This window comes from Agelaius tricolor, unplaced genomic scaffold (genome assembly GCF_023055355.1).
Source record: "Agelaius tricolor isolate 1412-34295 unplaced genomic scaffold, bAgeTri1.0.p SCAF_7, whole genome shotgun sequence".
Lineage (NCBI taxonomy): Eukaryota > Metazoa > Chordata > Aves > Passeriformes > Icteridae > Agelaius > Agelaius tricolor.
The window spans coordinates 35,252,708-35,266,223 of record NW_027269267.1 but is presented as its reverse complement, the minus strand read 5'-3'; the positions used below and the strand labels follow the sequence as shown (position 1 = coordinate 35,266,223).

General features: G+C 41.3%; 1 protein-coding gene across 4 annotated transcripts in view; it reads right to left on the bottom strand.

The window, feature by feature from the left end:
• The window catches only part of DOCK9 (dedicator of cytokinesis 9), a 113,882-nt gene extending 100,766 nt beyond the window's left edge, over nucleotides 1–13,116 (bottom strand). For 3 of the 4 annotated variants that reach the window (XM_071430928.1, XM_071430933.1, XM_071430936.1), the window contains exon 1: nucleotides 12,805–13,115. In XM_071430928.1, the coding sequence (XP_071287029.1) occupies nucleotides 12,805–12,918 (114 nt within the window). In that variant the 5' untranslated portion in view covers nucleotides 12,919–13,115. Of the gene's footprint in view, nucleotides 1–12,804 lie in introns of all 4 variants that reach the window. The other variant, XM_071430919.1, reaches the window with a different exon arrangement.
• Between the last annotated feature and the right edge of the window lie 400 nt (nucleotides 13,117–13,516).

The window sequence follows — 13,516 nt, the reverse complement described above, 5'->3', positions numbered from 1 at the left end:
TCTTCAAGAAGTAAGGTTTCTTCAGAAAGAAGAAACTATGCTGAAAGTTTCTTTGTGGCCACAACAGTGACTTTTATGATGTCTTAAAATTCTTAAGCACTTGATTTGTCAAAACTAGTGCAGAGGACGTGTTTGAATATGGATTTTCCTTAGTTATCCTCATAGTTGCTCTCCAAAATGGTAAGGAGAATATGGAAAACTGCAAGCTGGTCAGATTCACCCCAACCTCCAGGAAAATTATGATGCAAACCCTCCTGGAAGCAATTTCTTGATGTATAGACAGTAAGAGATGTATATCACTTCCAAGCAGACCACATGGATTTACTCAGAACAAATTATGCCTGATCAGCCTGTTTGTCTTCTGTGATGTGATGGTTGGCTCTGTGGACTAGGAGATAGCATTGGACACTGAATACTGTTAGTGAAAGAATGCTTTGGGCAGTCTCCCATAGCATCCTTGTAGCCCAATTAGCTAGATGTGGTCTGGATGAGTGGATAAGGATAGATGAGGGGATAAGGATGACATCCTGCTGAACAGGGAGTTGAACATGCTGAGAAGGCTCCTCAGGACAAGAAAGACATTGATATATTGGACTGAGTCTAATGGAGAGCCATTGTGGTGTTTCACATATGAGAAAAATCTAAGGGATCTTGCATAGTTCAGCCTTAAGTGAAGGCTAAAAGGAAATCTTATTGCTGTTGCAAAACCTAATGGGAAGCTAGAGAGAAGAGCTAGACTCTTCTTGAAGATACAGTCACAGAACAAGAGGAAACAGAAACAGAATATTCCATTTGCATAAAAGGATTTATTTACTTTCTTTTTAACCACGAAGCTACTGGGGTTAAAGTATTTCCATCTTTGTGGATATTAAAACCAGGTTGTCACAGTCTCTGAGCAACCTGCTCTAACCGGATCTGTTTTGAGCAGGGGATTGCACTAGGTGACTTCTAGAGATCTCCATTTCAGGAAGTGTATTTCCATGATTCTGTGGTGGTAAACTGGATAGCCACACACTAACCACTGAAACAGAAAGACAAAAGCTCCAAAAGAATTTCATCCTTAGAAGAAAGCCAGTGTAGTTACTCTGGGAGTAGTCTCGAGGACAGTACGGTTAAATTCCCAGTAATTTTGACTGAGCATCTATGCACTCAGCAAGACCCTAGGAAGAGATTTTCATCCAACAGAAACAAAAAGCTACCATGACATTAGAGATACTGAGTATAGCACCAGGCTGAAGACCAGAGGCAGTTTATCATTCATACAAGATGCCACGAATGTCAAGGATCAAAAGTAAAAGGAAATGCTTATGAAAATTGGAGGAAGATTTAGTCTGTCCTACCTGTACAAGGTATTTTTTGGGTCTATTATGCCTTTTATATATTTAGAGAAGTGAGGAGGCATAAATGAAGCAATCTCAGAAATGCTATTTCAAACCTTACATACACATATGACCGGTATTATATAGGCACTGATGGAGAGATGCACACAGATTTATAGCCCTGCTAGCTGCAAAATGCTAAATATCTTAAATATGAAACCTAAAACTATTAGCTGAGAGCTGCAGAAAGCTCAATCTTCTCACAGGTCCATTCTTACATGAGTAATACACATTGATCCACAGATGAGCAATGGGATCTGCCAGTTCTGTGCCTTAAGTTCAAACTTAACTCAAACATACCCTGAGGATAGACATACCAAGAACAACCCAAAGAACTTTGGGAAGTTGACCAAGCCAATCTAAACTGAATAAATGAGCATTTATTGCTAAGCATGGGACACAAAACACCTCCCCCTTTTAACTCTGCAAGCCATAACACAGAATTTCTGATATTGAAATATGCTCAGTGGACTCCATCTAGTGGTCACGTAACTTTCAGCTTTCCAAACTTAAAGTGATTATTCTGGGATTTTAAGTAGCTGATGCAATAACCATAACAGAATATTATTTCCATCAGAGAGCTACAAACCAAGACAGCAATTACAGGATATTATTTTATTATGAAACCATGATGGAATAAATAATGGTCAACAATACAGCAGACTAGGGGGAAAAAAAAATCCAGTTTTTTATCAAGCTTACTGTATTCAGGTAAGAACAGCAGAAACTTCAGGCTCAGACATCATTTTTTTACTTTTAATTTGTCTAAGAAGGTCATTCAGGTTCAGGTCTTTCTCCTTTCCTTTGTTCCAAGCTCTGCCAGGAACAAGTTCCAACTTCCCCGACAGGAGATGAATTGCTGCCAAAATATTATGCTGGGTGTATTGTCCCTTGAACTTTATCCGCAAGACTGCATACAGCAGGATTAGTTGATTTTTCTTTCCTAATAGGAACCTCATATTTAATGTGGGGAAATCTTACTGGATCATGCTGTATGCTCTGGCTGGGAAAAAGTTAATATAACAACCATATTAAGCCATATGCAATACCAGGCAAATAACTCCAAAGTGATAACAAGTCTGGCAAGCAAGAATCCCAGGATAATTTCTGAAGGAAACTAGAATAGCATCCTTCAAATAATTATGATGTGTGTCATCTATTCATTAACCTGAATGCTCTTTTTAAACTCACTGACGTTTGAGGACCAACACAGATTTAAAATCCCTTTTGGACTAGCAAACAGTGAGAGTGTGGCCTCCTTGAACATCCCTTAAAGACAAACATACTACTACAATTTTCATGTAAACCATCTATCAGATTAGATAACATGACATTGCACTTATAAGTGCCAGTGCAAGTGGGTGCAGATATACCTAGCAGAAAGACATCTCAAATGCCACTTGACAACATCACTGTACTGGGAAAAATGAGACATGGGCTAGGTGAGATTACTTTCTATCTTATTTTCACAAAGTTTCAGTTCTGTATCATTCTATTGCCTGGTATCCCTTACCAACATGGCTACAAACAAGCCCAGAAAGGCATGAAGTGAAGGGCAAGCAGATTCTCTGTCAGAATCAGCACCCTGGCAAAGGACAGGACTCCTCTGAAACCAAGGATATAAAGACCATTATGCAACATTAAAGAGCACAGTGTGAAATAGTATTGTCAATGTGATCAAACTGGAAAAATGGATGACAACCGTTCCATCGCCTTAAAACTCAAGCCTCTTTTCTGTACATTGATACTGACAGCATTTCCATTTGACTTTTGATTTCTTGACAAACCTGTTAAAATGAAAACAAGAACTATCTTATTGATATTCGCCTCTCCATGGAACACACCCAGCTCTTTCTGTGGAGCATCTACCTTCTCATTCATGTATGGTTCAGCACTCCTTCCAGCCCATGAAGGGCAGCTGTGCATTGGGTAACCAGTAAGGTAGCAAGATCATATATCTCCATATCAAAACTAAAGCATCCAAAGGCACTGGGAGCTCTGGATTTGGAGGCTGAAACCAATTTTTATGTCTGCAAACTCAGTCACATTGAATTCCAGGCTCCTGAAATTAACTACTTTACAATTTGGGTGTTATAACAAGTGAAAGGTATTACATCCTGCACTGATGTAACCCGATCTTTAAATGCTTTCTCTACTTCAAATTATGCAAGCTTTATCTATTCTGATTTAAATTCTCCCACTCTTTGTTGGGAGAATAATTTTATAGTAGTCAAAATATAAGCTCCTGTCTTATCTCTGAATTCAACAAGCAACTCCTCCCCACCCACAGAGTACCTGGAAGTACTAAAAACAGTTTCATCTATGCCTCAAATTTCCAAACCCAGATCAGTATCTGTCAACGTGCCATTTCTTCTTAAGTCAATAGCTCCACCTGAGTATCAAAAAACACACAGAAGAACACAAAGCAGCAGCTAAGGATTATTTATTTACACTGATGGATCTATATTACAGGCTTCTCTGAACCCTAGCAGCTATGGATCAGCATTACTCCTTCTCAGGTTTGTTGTGACTACATTTATGTGTTGATCTCCCTTGTTTTTTTTTTCATTTTGGGTGGTTTGGCATTGTTTCTCTTGTCATATTTGGGTTTGGGGAAAAGTTGTGTTTTAAAGCATATTTAGCTAGCTTAGCTAATTTTATGTGAGGTCACTTGATATTTCCACTGCATATGCTGAAAAATGTATGAGTGCTGAAAAAAATATGTTTCTTAGCAGAAGAAACTTCAGAAGGGACTATTTAATTTTGACTTGTAAGGACTAACACTGTTCATTCTTCCCTGAAAACTTTAAACAAGTTTAGAAGAGTTAGGTATCATTTTGAAAAGTGACTACTTTTGTAGAGTCAGTGTCCTACATTTTTTATTTTCCAGTATTCTTTCCTAGAATTGTTACTAGAAGAAATTTTCTATGAGTACTATAAATACAGTTAGGAGAAAAAAAGCCAGTCTAAATCATGTTTCCTTGACTTGCTCAGAATTATAAAGTTGACACTTTCTTTCTGAACTATTGTTACTGAGAATGTTGCACAAAACAAGGTCTGCTTTGCATTTAACCTCTCCATAAAAATACTGTGAATCTGATTTTTTAGGCAATGTGCAGCCTCAGCTGACTTACCTCTTCCTCCTCCCAGTCTCCAGATTGAAAAATGATCATGAACTTTCATGTTCTTTTTTGTTGTTGTTTTGACACAGTTGCAGGGGTTGAATTACAAATGTTGTTCTAAAGCTACCTGGTATTCTTTTCATCAGCTACTGAGCTGAAGAAAAATTCTAGCTGGTTCTCTAGTGGAATGGTCCTTTTTATTCAGAGAAGATCCCAACCCAAAACTTGGCCTGGACCCAGAGGTTTAAAACCAGAATTGCAGAAAAAGCCTCCAGTAACATTGACACCAACAAGTACTCCAGTCTGAAAGAGCCTGCAATGTGCTTGAGCCACGGATGTAGTGGAGAGAGCACAGCAATGGGCCATAAAGATGATTAAGGAACTGGAGCACCCCTCCCATGAGAACAATCAGAGAGCTGGCACTGTTCAGCCTGGAGAAGGCTCAGGGGGATCCCATCAGTGTGTATAAATACCTGCAGGGAGGGTGCAAAGAGGACAGAGCCAGGCTCTGCTCAGGGATGCCCAGTGACAGGGCTGGAGGCAGCAGGCACAACCTGAAACACAAGAGCTGCCTCTGAACATCAGGGAGCACTTTTTCACTGTAAGCACTGGCACAGGTTGCCCAGAGAGGTTGTGGAGTCTCCATCCTTGGAGATACTCAAAAGCTCCCTGGACACAGCCTTGGCAACTGGCTCTAAGTGACGCCGCTTGAGGCAGAGAGTTGGACCAAATGACCTCCAAAGGTCCCTTCCAGGCTCAGGCAGCCTGGAACTGTGTGACAGAACCTTGGCACCCCTTTGCATCCCATCCCCTTGGAGATATCTTACCTGATGCCCTTTTTTTTTTTTTTTTTTAAATTCTGGATATTCATCACCAGGCCCAAGGTAACACTGCCTAGTCACAGAATGCAATGGTTAGCTTCACCAGCCTGAGGTGCCAGATCCAGACTTCTTAACAAAGGCTTTTGGTTTCTTATTCCTCATTTTTCCCCTCACCTGAACTGCCAGGAATCTCTGGACACAGCAGGAGAATGCAGAAGACAGAGCCTGGATTCCCCATTCCTCCTTTTATACCTGATTCATTGGGCACAGATGAGATGACAAACTGCTGTAACAGATGTAGCCTTACACTAAAAGAGAATCCCATTCCTCACTCTTTGCAGTCAGATTAAGACTTTTTATTTTCTTAATGTAACTGCACCAAAGCTGTTATTTCTCCCAAATGGTCACAGTGGGAGTGCAAGTAGAAGACAACACCAGCAACAGATGTTGAATTTCTCTGACCAAACCTTTGTGGTCCACAAGAATTTTCTTCATAAAACCTCATTTAGAGCTTCTGATTACTTTCTGAAGAGCTTCAAACAACTTAGAACACTTTTTTTTTTTCCGGATTCCATTCCACCAATGAAATTTTAGTGCTTGCTTAATACAAGAAATCTAGTCCATAATGTTAAAAGGTTAAAAGGTTTCAATGTGTGTTAATTTATTGCATTTTTAGTGCCACAAGAAATCTCTATTTTGAGATAATACCTGTTTCATTCTCACAAAAAGAACTACTTACAATAAAATAAAATTTAAAAAAACCAAAACCCATAACGTTCTCAAGATGCCATACCTACCACTACCTCACAGATTATTAAATTTAAGAGACCAAAGACAACAGTGCCTCTGGACTAAGACAGAACATGAGTCACCTTTCACAAAGCAATCAATCAATCAATCAATCTCTCTATCCATCTCTCCACCTTCTAAATTAAGGTCTTGAATAAGCTACATGACCAAAATTATTGGAGTATCTTCTTGTCTTTAGAAATAAGTTATTTCAAAAATACTTCAATGAGAAAAGTGTTGTGTCATTCATGGACTACTTCTGCAACTTTTCTGCCTTGCATAATTAATGCTCTCCATAGACACAGACAGTCTAAGGAGGGGCAAGGACAAATGGATTTGTCTTTACTCTTGTAAAATTATGGAGTACCCAAGCCCAATGAAGTACTGGAGAGTGTTCAATTTCAAAATAAAAAATAAACACTAGCTAAGGAAAGAAGTTTTACATATGTGTTCTTTTAATACATATTATTTTTTAAATTCATTGCATTAGTAAGTTCTTCAGCCACCATCAGAAACTTCAGGTCTAAATGAGAGCTCCCTGAACACCAGCACAGAAGATGCTATTGTACTTTTTATTTCTATAAAGAACCAGTGGTATCAAACCAGCTCTAACAATTACAAAAATTCTTAAATAAAGCAATATAGGCTGTACATTTCTCAGGAGGCCACAATCAAGCTGCTTGCCATCTTGAAAACTGACCTCCCCTTGTTTGCTTCAACAACTTTTGAATAACCTCTCATTATTTTTAGAGCAGACCCATATGAATTTGGCAGAATCTCCAAGTTACCTAAAAAATACAAATATCTGGCAGAAATTACAAGCTCACAAATTGTTGATCTTGCATACACATTTATATCTCTGATGGTCATGTAATCTCAGGTACACTCACAAGAGTGCCCAATGACCACACAGGCTTAAAAATTACTTGAACATTCACATCCATGCAACAGAAAAGACAGTTTACACTAAGGGTCTAGTTTTCAAGATGAGTGGTTACAGACCTTTTTGAAGCATTTGCATTGAAGCATAATGTAGCATAACCGATGACTTGAAGTGAGATATGTGCTTTTAAGTTTATTGCACAAGATCTTAAAAAAAATAATAATCACAGAGTTGTGAAAGTCCCAAGTTTACATGTAGGTGTAATGAGTTCTACTTCCATTGAGATAGAAACATCCTGATTGAGGATTAAAGGGCATGAGTAGGAGGAAGAGAGGAAAGATAAGGTATGCTGTGGTATCCCATATTGAGTAAGATGGAAAACCCAAACCAGCATCAGGTGTATCTGACATTTGCTGCATTAGAAACAACTACTTATATAAAGCACTTATTCTTCTATCTTAAACATAATTATCCTTGTCTAGCAGGAAAGAAAAAATTCCAGAAAATAATAAAGAAAATGCACCTTACAAGAATGATCTAATGTTGTTGAAAGTTTAAACATCTACCTGTTCACATAGAAACTCAACTGTCCTATATTTTGTCTCTCAAATTGCCTTTCTGAGCAAGAACTTTAAGATTCAAATAAGTTTAACAGTATTTCTTAACAGAAATTTTAGTCCAGCCTCTGAATCTTTACAACCACAGAAATGTCCATCACACCCAGTGAGTCCCTTTTGCAGTATCAGACTTTCCAGAAATAAGTGTTCTAACTACTATCTTCTATCCAATCAAAAAGATTTATATATTGCACTTTGCAAAAATAAAATTAGCACTTTATTAAAAATACCTTATTCTCTGAGAATTTTTATTTCCTTTACAAAAGGTAAGCAGTATGTACCATAAACTAAAATAACTTAGGGTCAAGTATTAGGCTTTTTCCCCCAGGTAAACTAAGTTCAGCAGTTCAGAGTGACTGAATGAGCATTACCATTTTTAGCACGTTCCTACAAGATGAAATATGTTATGGTGATGTTCATTGCCAGCAATGATTTTTTCTTTAAAATCTTGAGCGTCAGTTCACATCTTCCTGCTTTCACTTGTCCATTTATAACAATTTGCTGCTTCCAAATTCTTTATGTGTACAATTCCACATACAGAAAGATCAAGCTTCACCCATGTTTCCAGCTTTTCTGTACCCATCAGCTCTAAAAGATCCCAGTCCTTCCTCATCCCTTTAGCATTACATACCACTTTTGAATTCCTACTTGGCTAAAGGAAGCCATCAACCCTCTTTTCTAGACACACTACAACTGAAATCTGGCACTCAATGAGGATCCAAATACTCTGTTCATCACATACAGAGAAGCTGCTGTGGAGAGAAGCACACAAGCCCTCTGTGCACACAGCATATGAAATTATACAGGAATCAGAAAGGAAAGTGCCAACCCAAAATAAATACTACATCCTCCTCCCATAATCCTCCCCATTTTTGGGGAAACACTGTATTAAAAACTTGGCAATAATACAGCATAGAGTGCACCTCATCATCTTTTCTTATGGAGTTGAGATTCACAGGAAAGAGAGATCAGGACTGGAAGGACCAAGTTGACATAATTATCTTATAAAGAAAAGAAGGAATACCAATGAATTTGAGATCAAAGACTCAGTAGGAGGTCCAAGCATTGCCTTTGTGATATACTGATTTTCTACCATGTCTGAAAAGCTGAATTTCTGGAAGAGTTTTAGAACTCAACAGCTCCATCAGGTATCTGAACTTAATGTATGAAAACCAAGACTCTCTTAAGATACAGTTCTAGCCTTTAAATAAATAAAACCTATTTTACATATCCAAATCAAAAAGAAGAACTGTATAGAGCAATTTGGGTAATCTCTCAGATTTCATCCTATTTCCCATATCGCAAATTTCTTCTGAATAATATTAATTTTGACATGGGGGAAACAACTTTTGCTGCATTATTTGGCATATTTAATCATTTTCATTATCTGCATATTTGACAAAGGCATTTTATTCACAGCTAGGCAAAAGCAGATCAAATTTCATAGGCCAAACATTATCTTAATTGCTTATTATCCTTAAATGCCAGCTTTAATATAGGTATATTATTATAAATAACCCTAATGTAGAGTAATTTTGTCTCTGAGATGAGTTATCATTAACATACTACTGAATGAGACACTGATCTGTATGCACCATGCTTTGAGTAACTCATCATCACTTAAAGACATCACTTTCAATTATGCATAATACTAAAACTGCATTGAAAACTGCTCTTGGCAAGATTGCTGGTTTAAGAGACACACTTGTCATCCCCATAATCTTCCCTCTCAGACATAAATGTATTTGGGTGGCCAGAGGCATCAAATTGAGTCACATGACAGATCTGAAGTCAAAACAACATCAACAATGCACAAGAGGATATTCAGCAAGGATGCTACTGTCAAGGAGAAAATATAAAAACTGAATCCAAATAATCAAGAAATACATGATGTGCCTTACAACACAGTGAAAAGCTGATTGCCAAATAACAAGATTTCCTTTCAGCCAACCAAACTGTACTTGTTGGTTCAGCAAACTATATCCAACAGAGAGAACGTATGAGATGTCGAATGCTGACAAGACAGCTTGCTTCATTCTGTGATGAAAACTAGCTTGGCAAACCACATCTGCTTCATGTTTTTTTACTACACAGTCAAGTTATTTAGTCTGTCAGCTGGCTCAAAGTCTCTGACTTTCAGATCCAATGAAGAGCTATCTGAAAATTTAAGATATACCACACTATCCTGGTGACATGCTGTTTTCAGTTCTCTTTCATCAATATAATCTCAAGGACATTAATAAAATGGAAAAAAATAAGCATATGTGATCTAATAAACCCCATTAAATATGGGCAAAGCTTTTCTTTTCCCTTTTTAATCTAGCCACACATTGTTGATTGTAAAAATGGATGGAACTGTTAAACAGTAGCCACAATAGCAACTTATAGAATCTACTCAAGCTCAGAAATATTCGTAGCTCCCATTTATCTGCTACTGCAAGTAATGACTGCATGTTTTGCATCACTGCTCAGTACATTCTGCTGCAGGGATGTACAGTCCAAAGTAATAGCTGGTTGTAAAGATCTGGACAGATCATCCACCATGAACTACTAGATGGAAAGAATTCCTTCCTACCTCCAGATTCTACACTGCACCACTAGTCAATGGCCAACAGCAGTTTTTCAGTAGTGGAAAACCTCAGCACTTGCTCATGGGCAAGTGATGACAGTAAGATCCTTTTAGTAACCAGTGCTCAACTATGTTTTAAGCAAGACAATTTGTTGACAACTCAGTTGAAAAAATCCTGGGAAAGTGCTTTATCAAAGAGCTGTGAGAGGCAGCTTTGGAAGGAAAGTGGGTCTCCTTTACTTTAAAGTCCCACATCTGAACAGAGCATTCCACAACTACTCTAACACTGGTAAGACTCGTATTTTCACCAGGTCAGTCTAAGAGATTGTTCAGATAACAAAGCCCAGAACCTCCAACAGATAAGAAACAGTCAATCTGTCAAACTTAGAGATGCAAAGTTTTTTTTAAGTCTTCTATAGCAAAAATCAATACTATCCCATCAAAATTTCTCCTTTAAAAAAGTACTATTTCATTCCAAACATCAATGTTCAACAAAAAGAGTTACAGTATATTAACAGGAGGAAAAAATGTAAATGTAAACTTGTAATTACTAGCCTTTTACTTCATTATTTAAACACTGTGTGCACAAGAACATTGGAGTTCAGTGATAAAAAGAAGAGCACTGATAGTAAGAGAGACATAGCAGCCTGGGCAAAATACTGCTGAAATAGGAAGGTGAACTTCAGCACAAGACTGTATGTGAGGGAGATGGGGATTCAGCTTCATGCATCAAGCTAACATAAAAGGATCAAAAACCTGACATGAATGTTAAGTCACCCCTTCTGCTCTCTAAAATGCTGATGAAGACCTTATCCAGGATAAGCTTAAGATAGTACATCACTCTGCACCATCAATTCTTTAATCTCCATAAAGTTCTGCAGAACATGCTGTTGTGACAGCATAAAAACACCACGCACTAATGTGCCTATCACCCTATTACGTACTTAATAATCTAATTAATCCAGGTTCACCATTATTATGGTCAACCTGAATTAATTAAAGATGCACATAAATATTTTCCAACTCACTGACACTAGTCATGAGTGAACAAAGGAAAAACCTTCTAAAGGCAGAGGAGGGAATAGCAGGGTTGCAAACTACTGCAAAAAAAAAATTAGGTCATGAAAATACCTAAATATTTTTTGTGCCCCCCCAAAACGAAAAATATTTTAAAATGCATATATTCTTTTTCCACACTTGCCAAAAAGTACTTGATCCCTGGAGAAGTGTTAACATATTTGGATGCTCGCTCCATGTAAATGTGCTAGCACCTTGTGGAAAGATGTCAGTATCCAGGAAGACTCCAAACTCTGCATATTTTATAAATTCTGTGATGCATAGATGAGTAAAGGGCAATTTCGTTTTAGAGCCATTGTCTTTTAAAAAAAAGGTATTTGTCTTTCAATCACAGCTACAGCATTTGTTACTCTCAAAACACACCGCTGTGACAAGACACTGTCCCAACAGGAGGTTTAAAAAAAGACAAGATCATACTTAGCAAGAGCTAAGAAAAAAGGACAGATCAGCTTCCAGTATCAGGAATGCCAGCACCAAAACTTCTTCACTTTCGCAGAGTTAAATGCTTACTGAAACATTCCCCTTGGAGATAACAAAACCACAAAGAAAACAAATGCATACCATGAATAAGAGTCCCAGGAGAGAAACCCTGGAAAGTCTTACTGAGGCTGTTTAAGATGTCATCACCTGCTGCCTCAGTACAGCATCTGACAGAATTAAATTCTTAGGGTTGGAAAGGGCTCCCGGAGATCATCTAAGTCCAAACCCCCTGCCAAAGCAGGTCACCTGCAGCAGGTGACACAGCAACACATCCAAGTGGGTTTCAAATGTCTCCAGAGAGGGAAACTCCATGAGCTCCCTGGGAAGCCTGTTCCAGTGGTCTGCCACCCTCAATGGAAAGAAGTTCTCCCTCATCATGAGGTGGAAATTCTTGTGTCTACGGCCATTGCTCCTTGTCCTTTTACTGCGCACCACTGAAAACAGTTTGGCACCATCCTCTTGATACCTGCCTTTGAGATATTTATATGCACAGATAAGATACCCTCTCAGCCATCTCTAAACTGAAACACCCGGTTTAGACAACTATTTACACAAATTCACTTTCAGCAGTTTCAATTAAATGAACGCGCCCAACTGTGCACTGGAGAGAGCAGCAACCATGTGCGAGCAGGGTACAGGACAGCGGCATAAACAACACACCAAAACATCCCTGCTGCACTTGCCAGCGCTCACCTTCCATTCCGCACGAACACAACGAAAAACTGCATCATAGTTGTAAAGAGAGCAGCGAGATGAAAAATCACTTTCGCGCCGCAATTTCGACACACATGAAAGCGGCCGTGTCCCGTCAGGCCGGGCGCTCCCGCCCGTTCCACAGGTGAAGTTTGCGGGGAGCGGCGGGAGCGCCCGGCCGTGCCCGCCGGGAGCCGCATCCTCCGCGGCCGGCAGCGCCCGCCCCGCACCTCGGCCCGCCGCAGAGGGATCAGAGCCCGCCCGCCGCCGTGACAGCCCGGCGAGGATCAAAGGGCCCGTCTGCTCCCGGGGGCCGCCGCCGCAGCCCCGCCAGGCCCGGGCCGGAGCCCCGCCTGGGCCGCCGCCGCACTCACCAGGAGGACGGAGCCGCGCACCACCTCGGAGACGCTCTGCCGCAGCTCGGCCGCCGTGCCGGGCTTGCTCAGCGCCCGCGTGAACTTCCGAGTCTCTGGAGCCACGAGTGCCATGGCTGCTGCCTTCGCGCTCCCTCCCTCCCTCGGCGCGGGGCCGCCTCAGCCCTCCCGGCGTGGCCGCCAGACGGACGGACAGGCGGACGGACGGGGAGCCGGGGAGCCGGGGCTGGCCGTCGGGGGCGGGCAGGGCAGGCAGGGAGCGCAGCCCCGCCGCCGCTGCCGCCGCCGAGAGCCGCGGGCAGCCCCTCCCTCCCCGCTTCCCTCCCTGCCCCGATTGGCGCGGCCGCCAGCGGGGCGGGGGGCGGGGCCTCGCCGTGCCCACCTGTTCCCGCAGCGCCCTTCTGATTGGCTGCCGGGTTACCTGCCCGGCTGCGGCTCCGCGCCCCCATTGGCCCGGCGCGGAGCCGGGGCTGCGGCGGGGCGGGGCCGGGGCGAGCCGGAAGTTGCCGCCTGCGAGCGGCCCCGCCCCGGCGGGAGCGGCAGCGGCGGCTCCTCTGTGGCGGTGCCTCGGCCGGAGCTGTCTGCCCGCGCTGCTGCTGCTACTGCTGGTTGTACCTGCCCGGGGGAGGGAGGCATCCTGCCCTCTACTCAGCCCTGGTGCAGCCGCATCTGCAGTGCTGTGTCCAGTACGGGGCAGGGGAGTCCTGGAGCG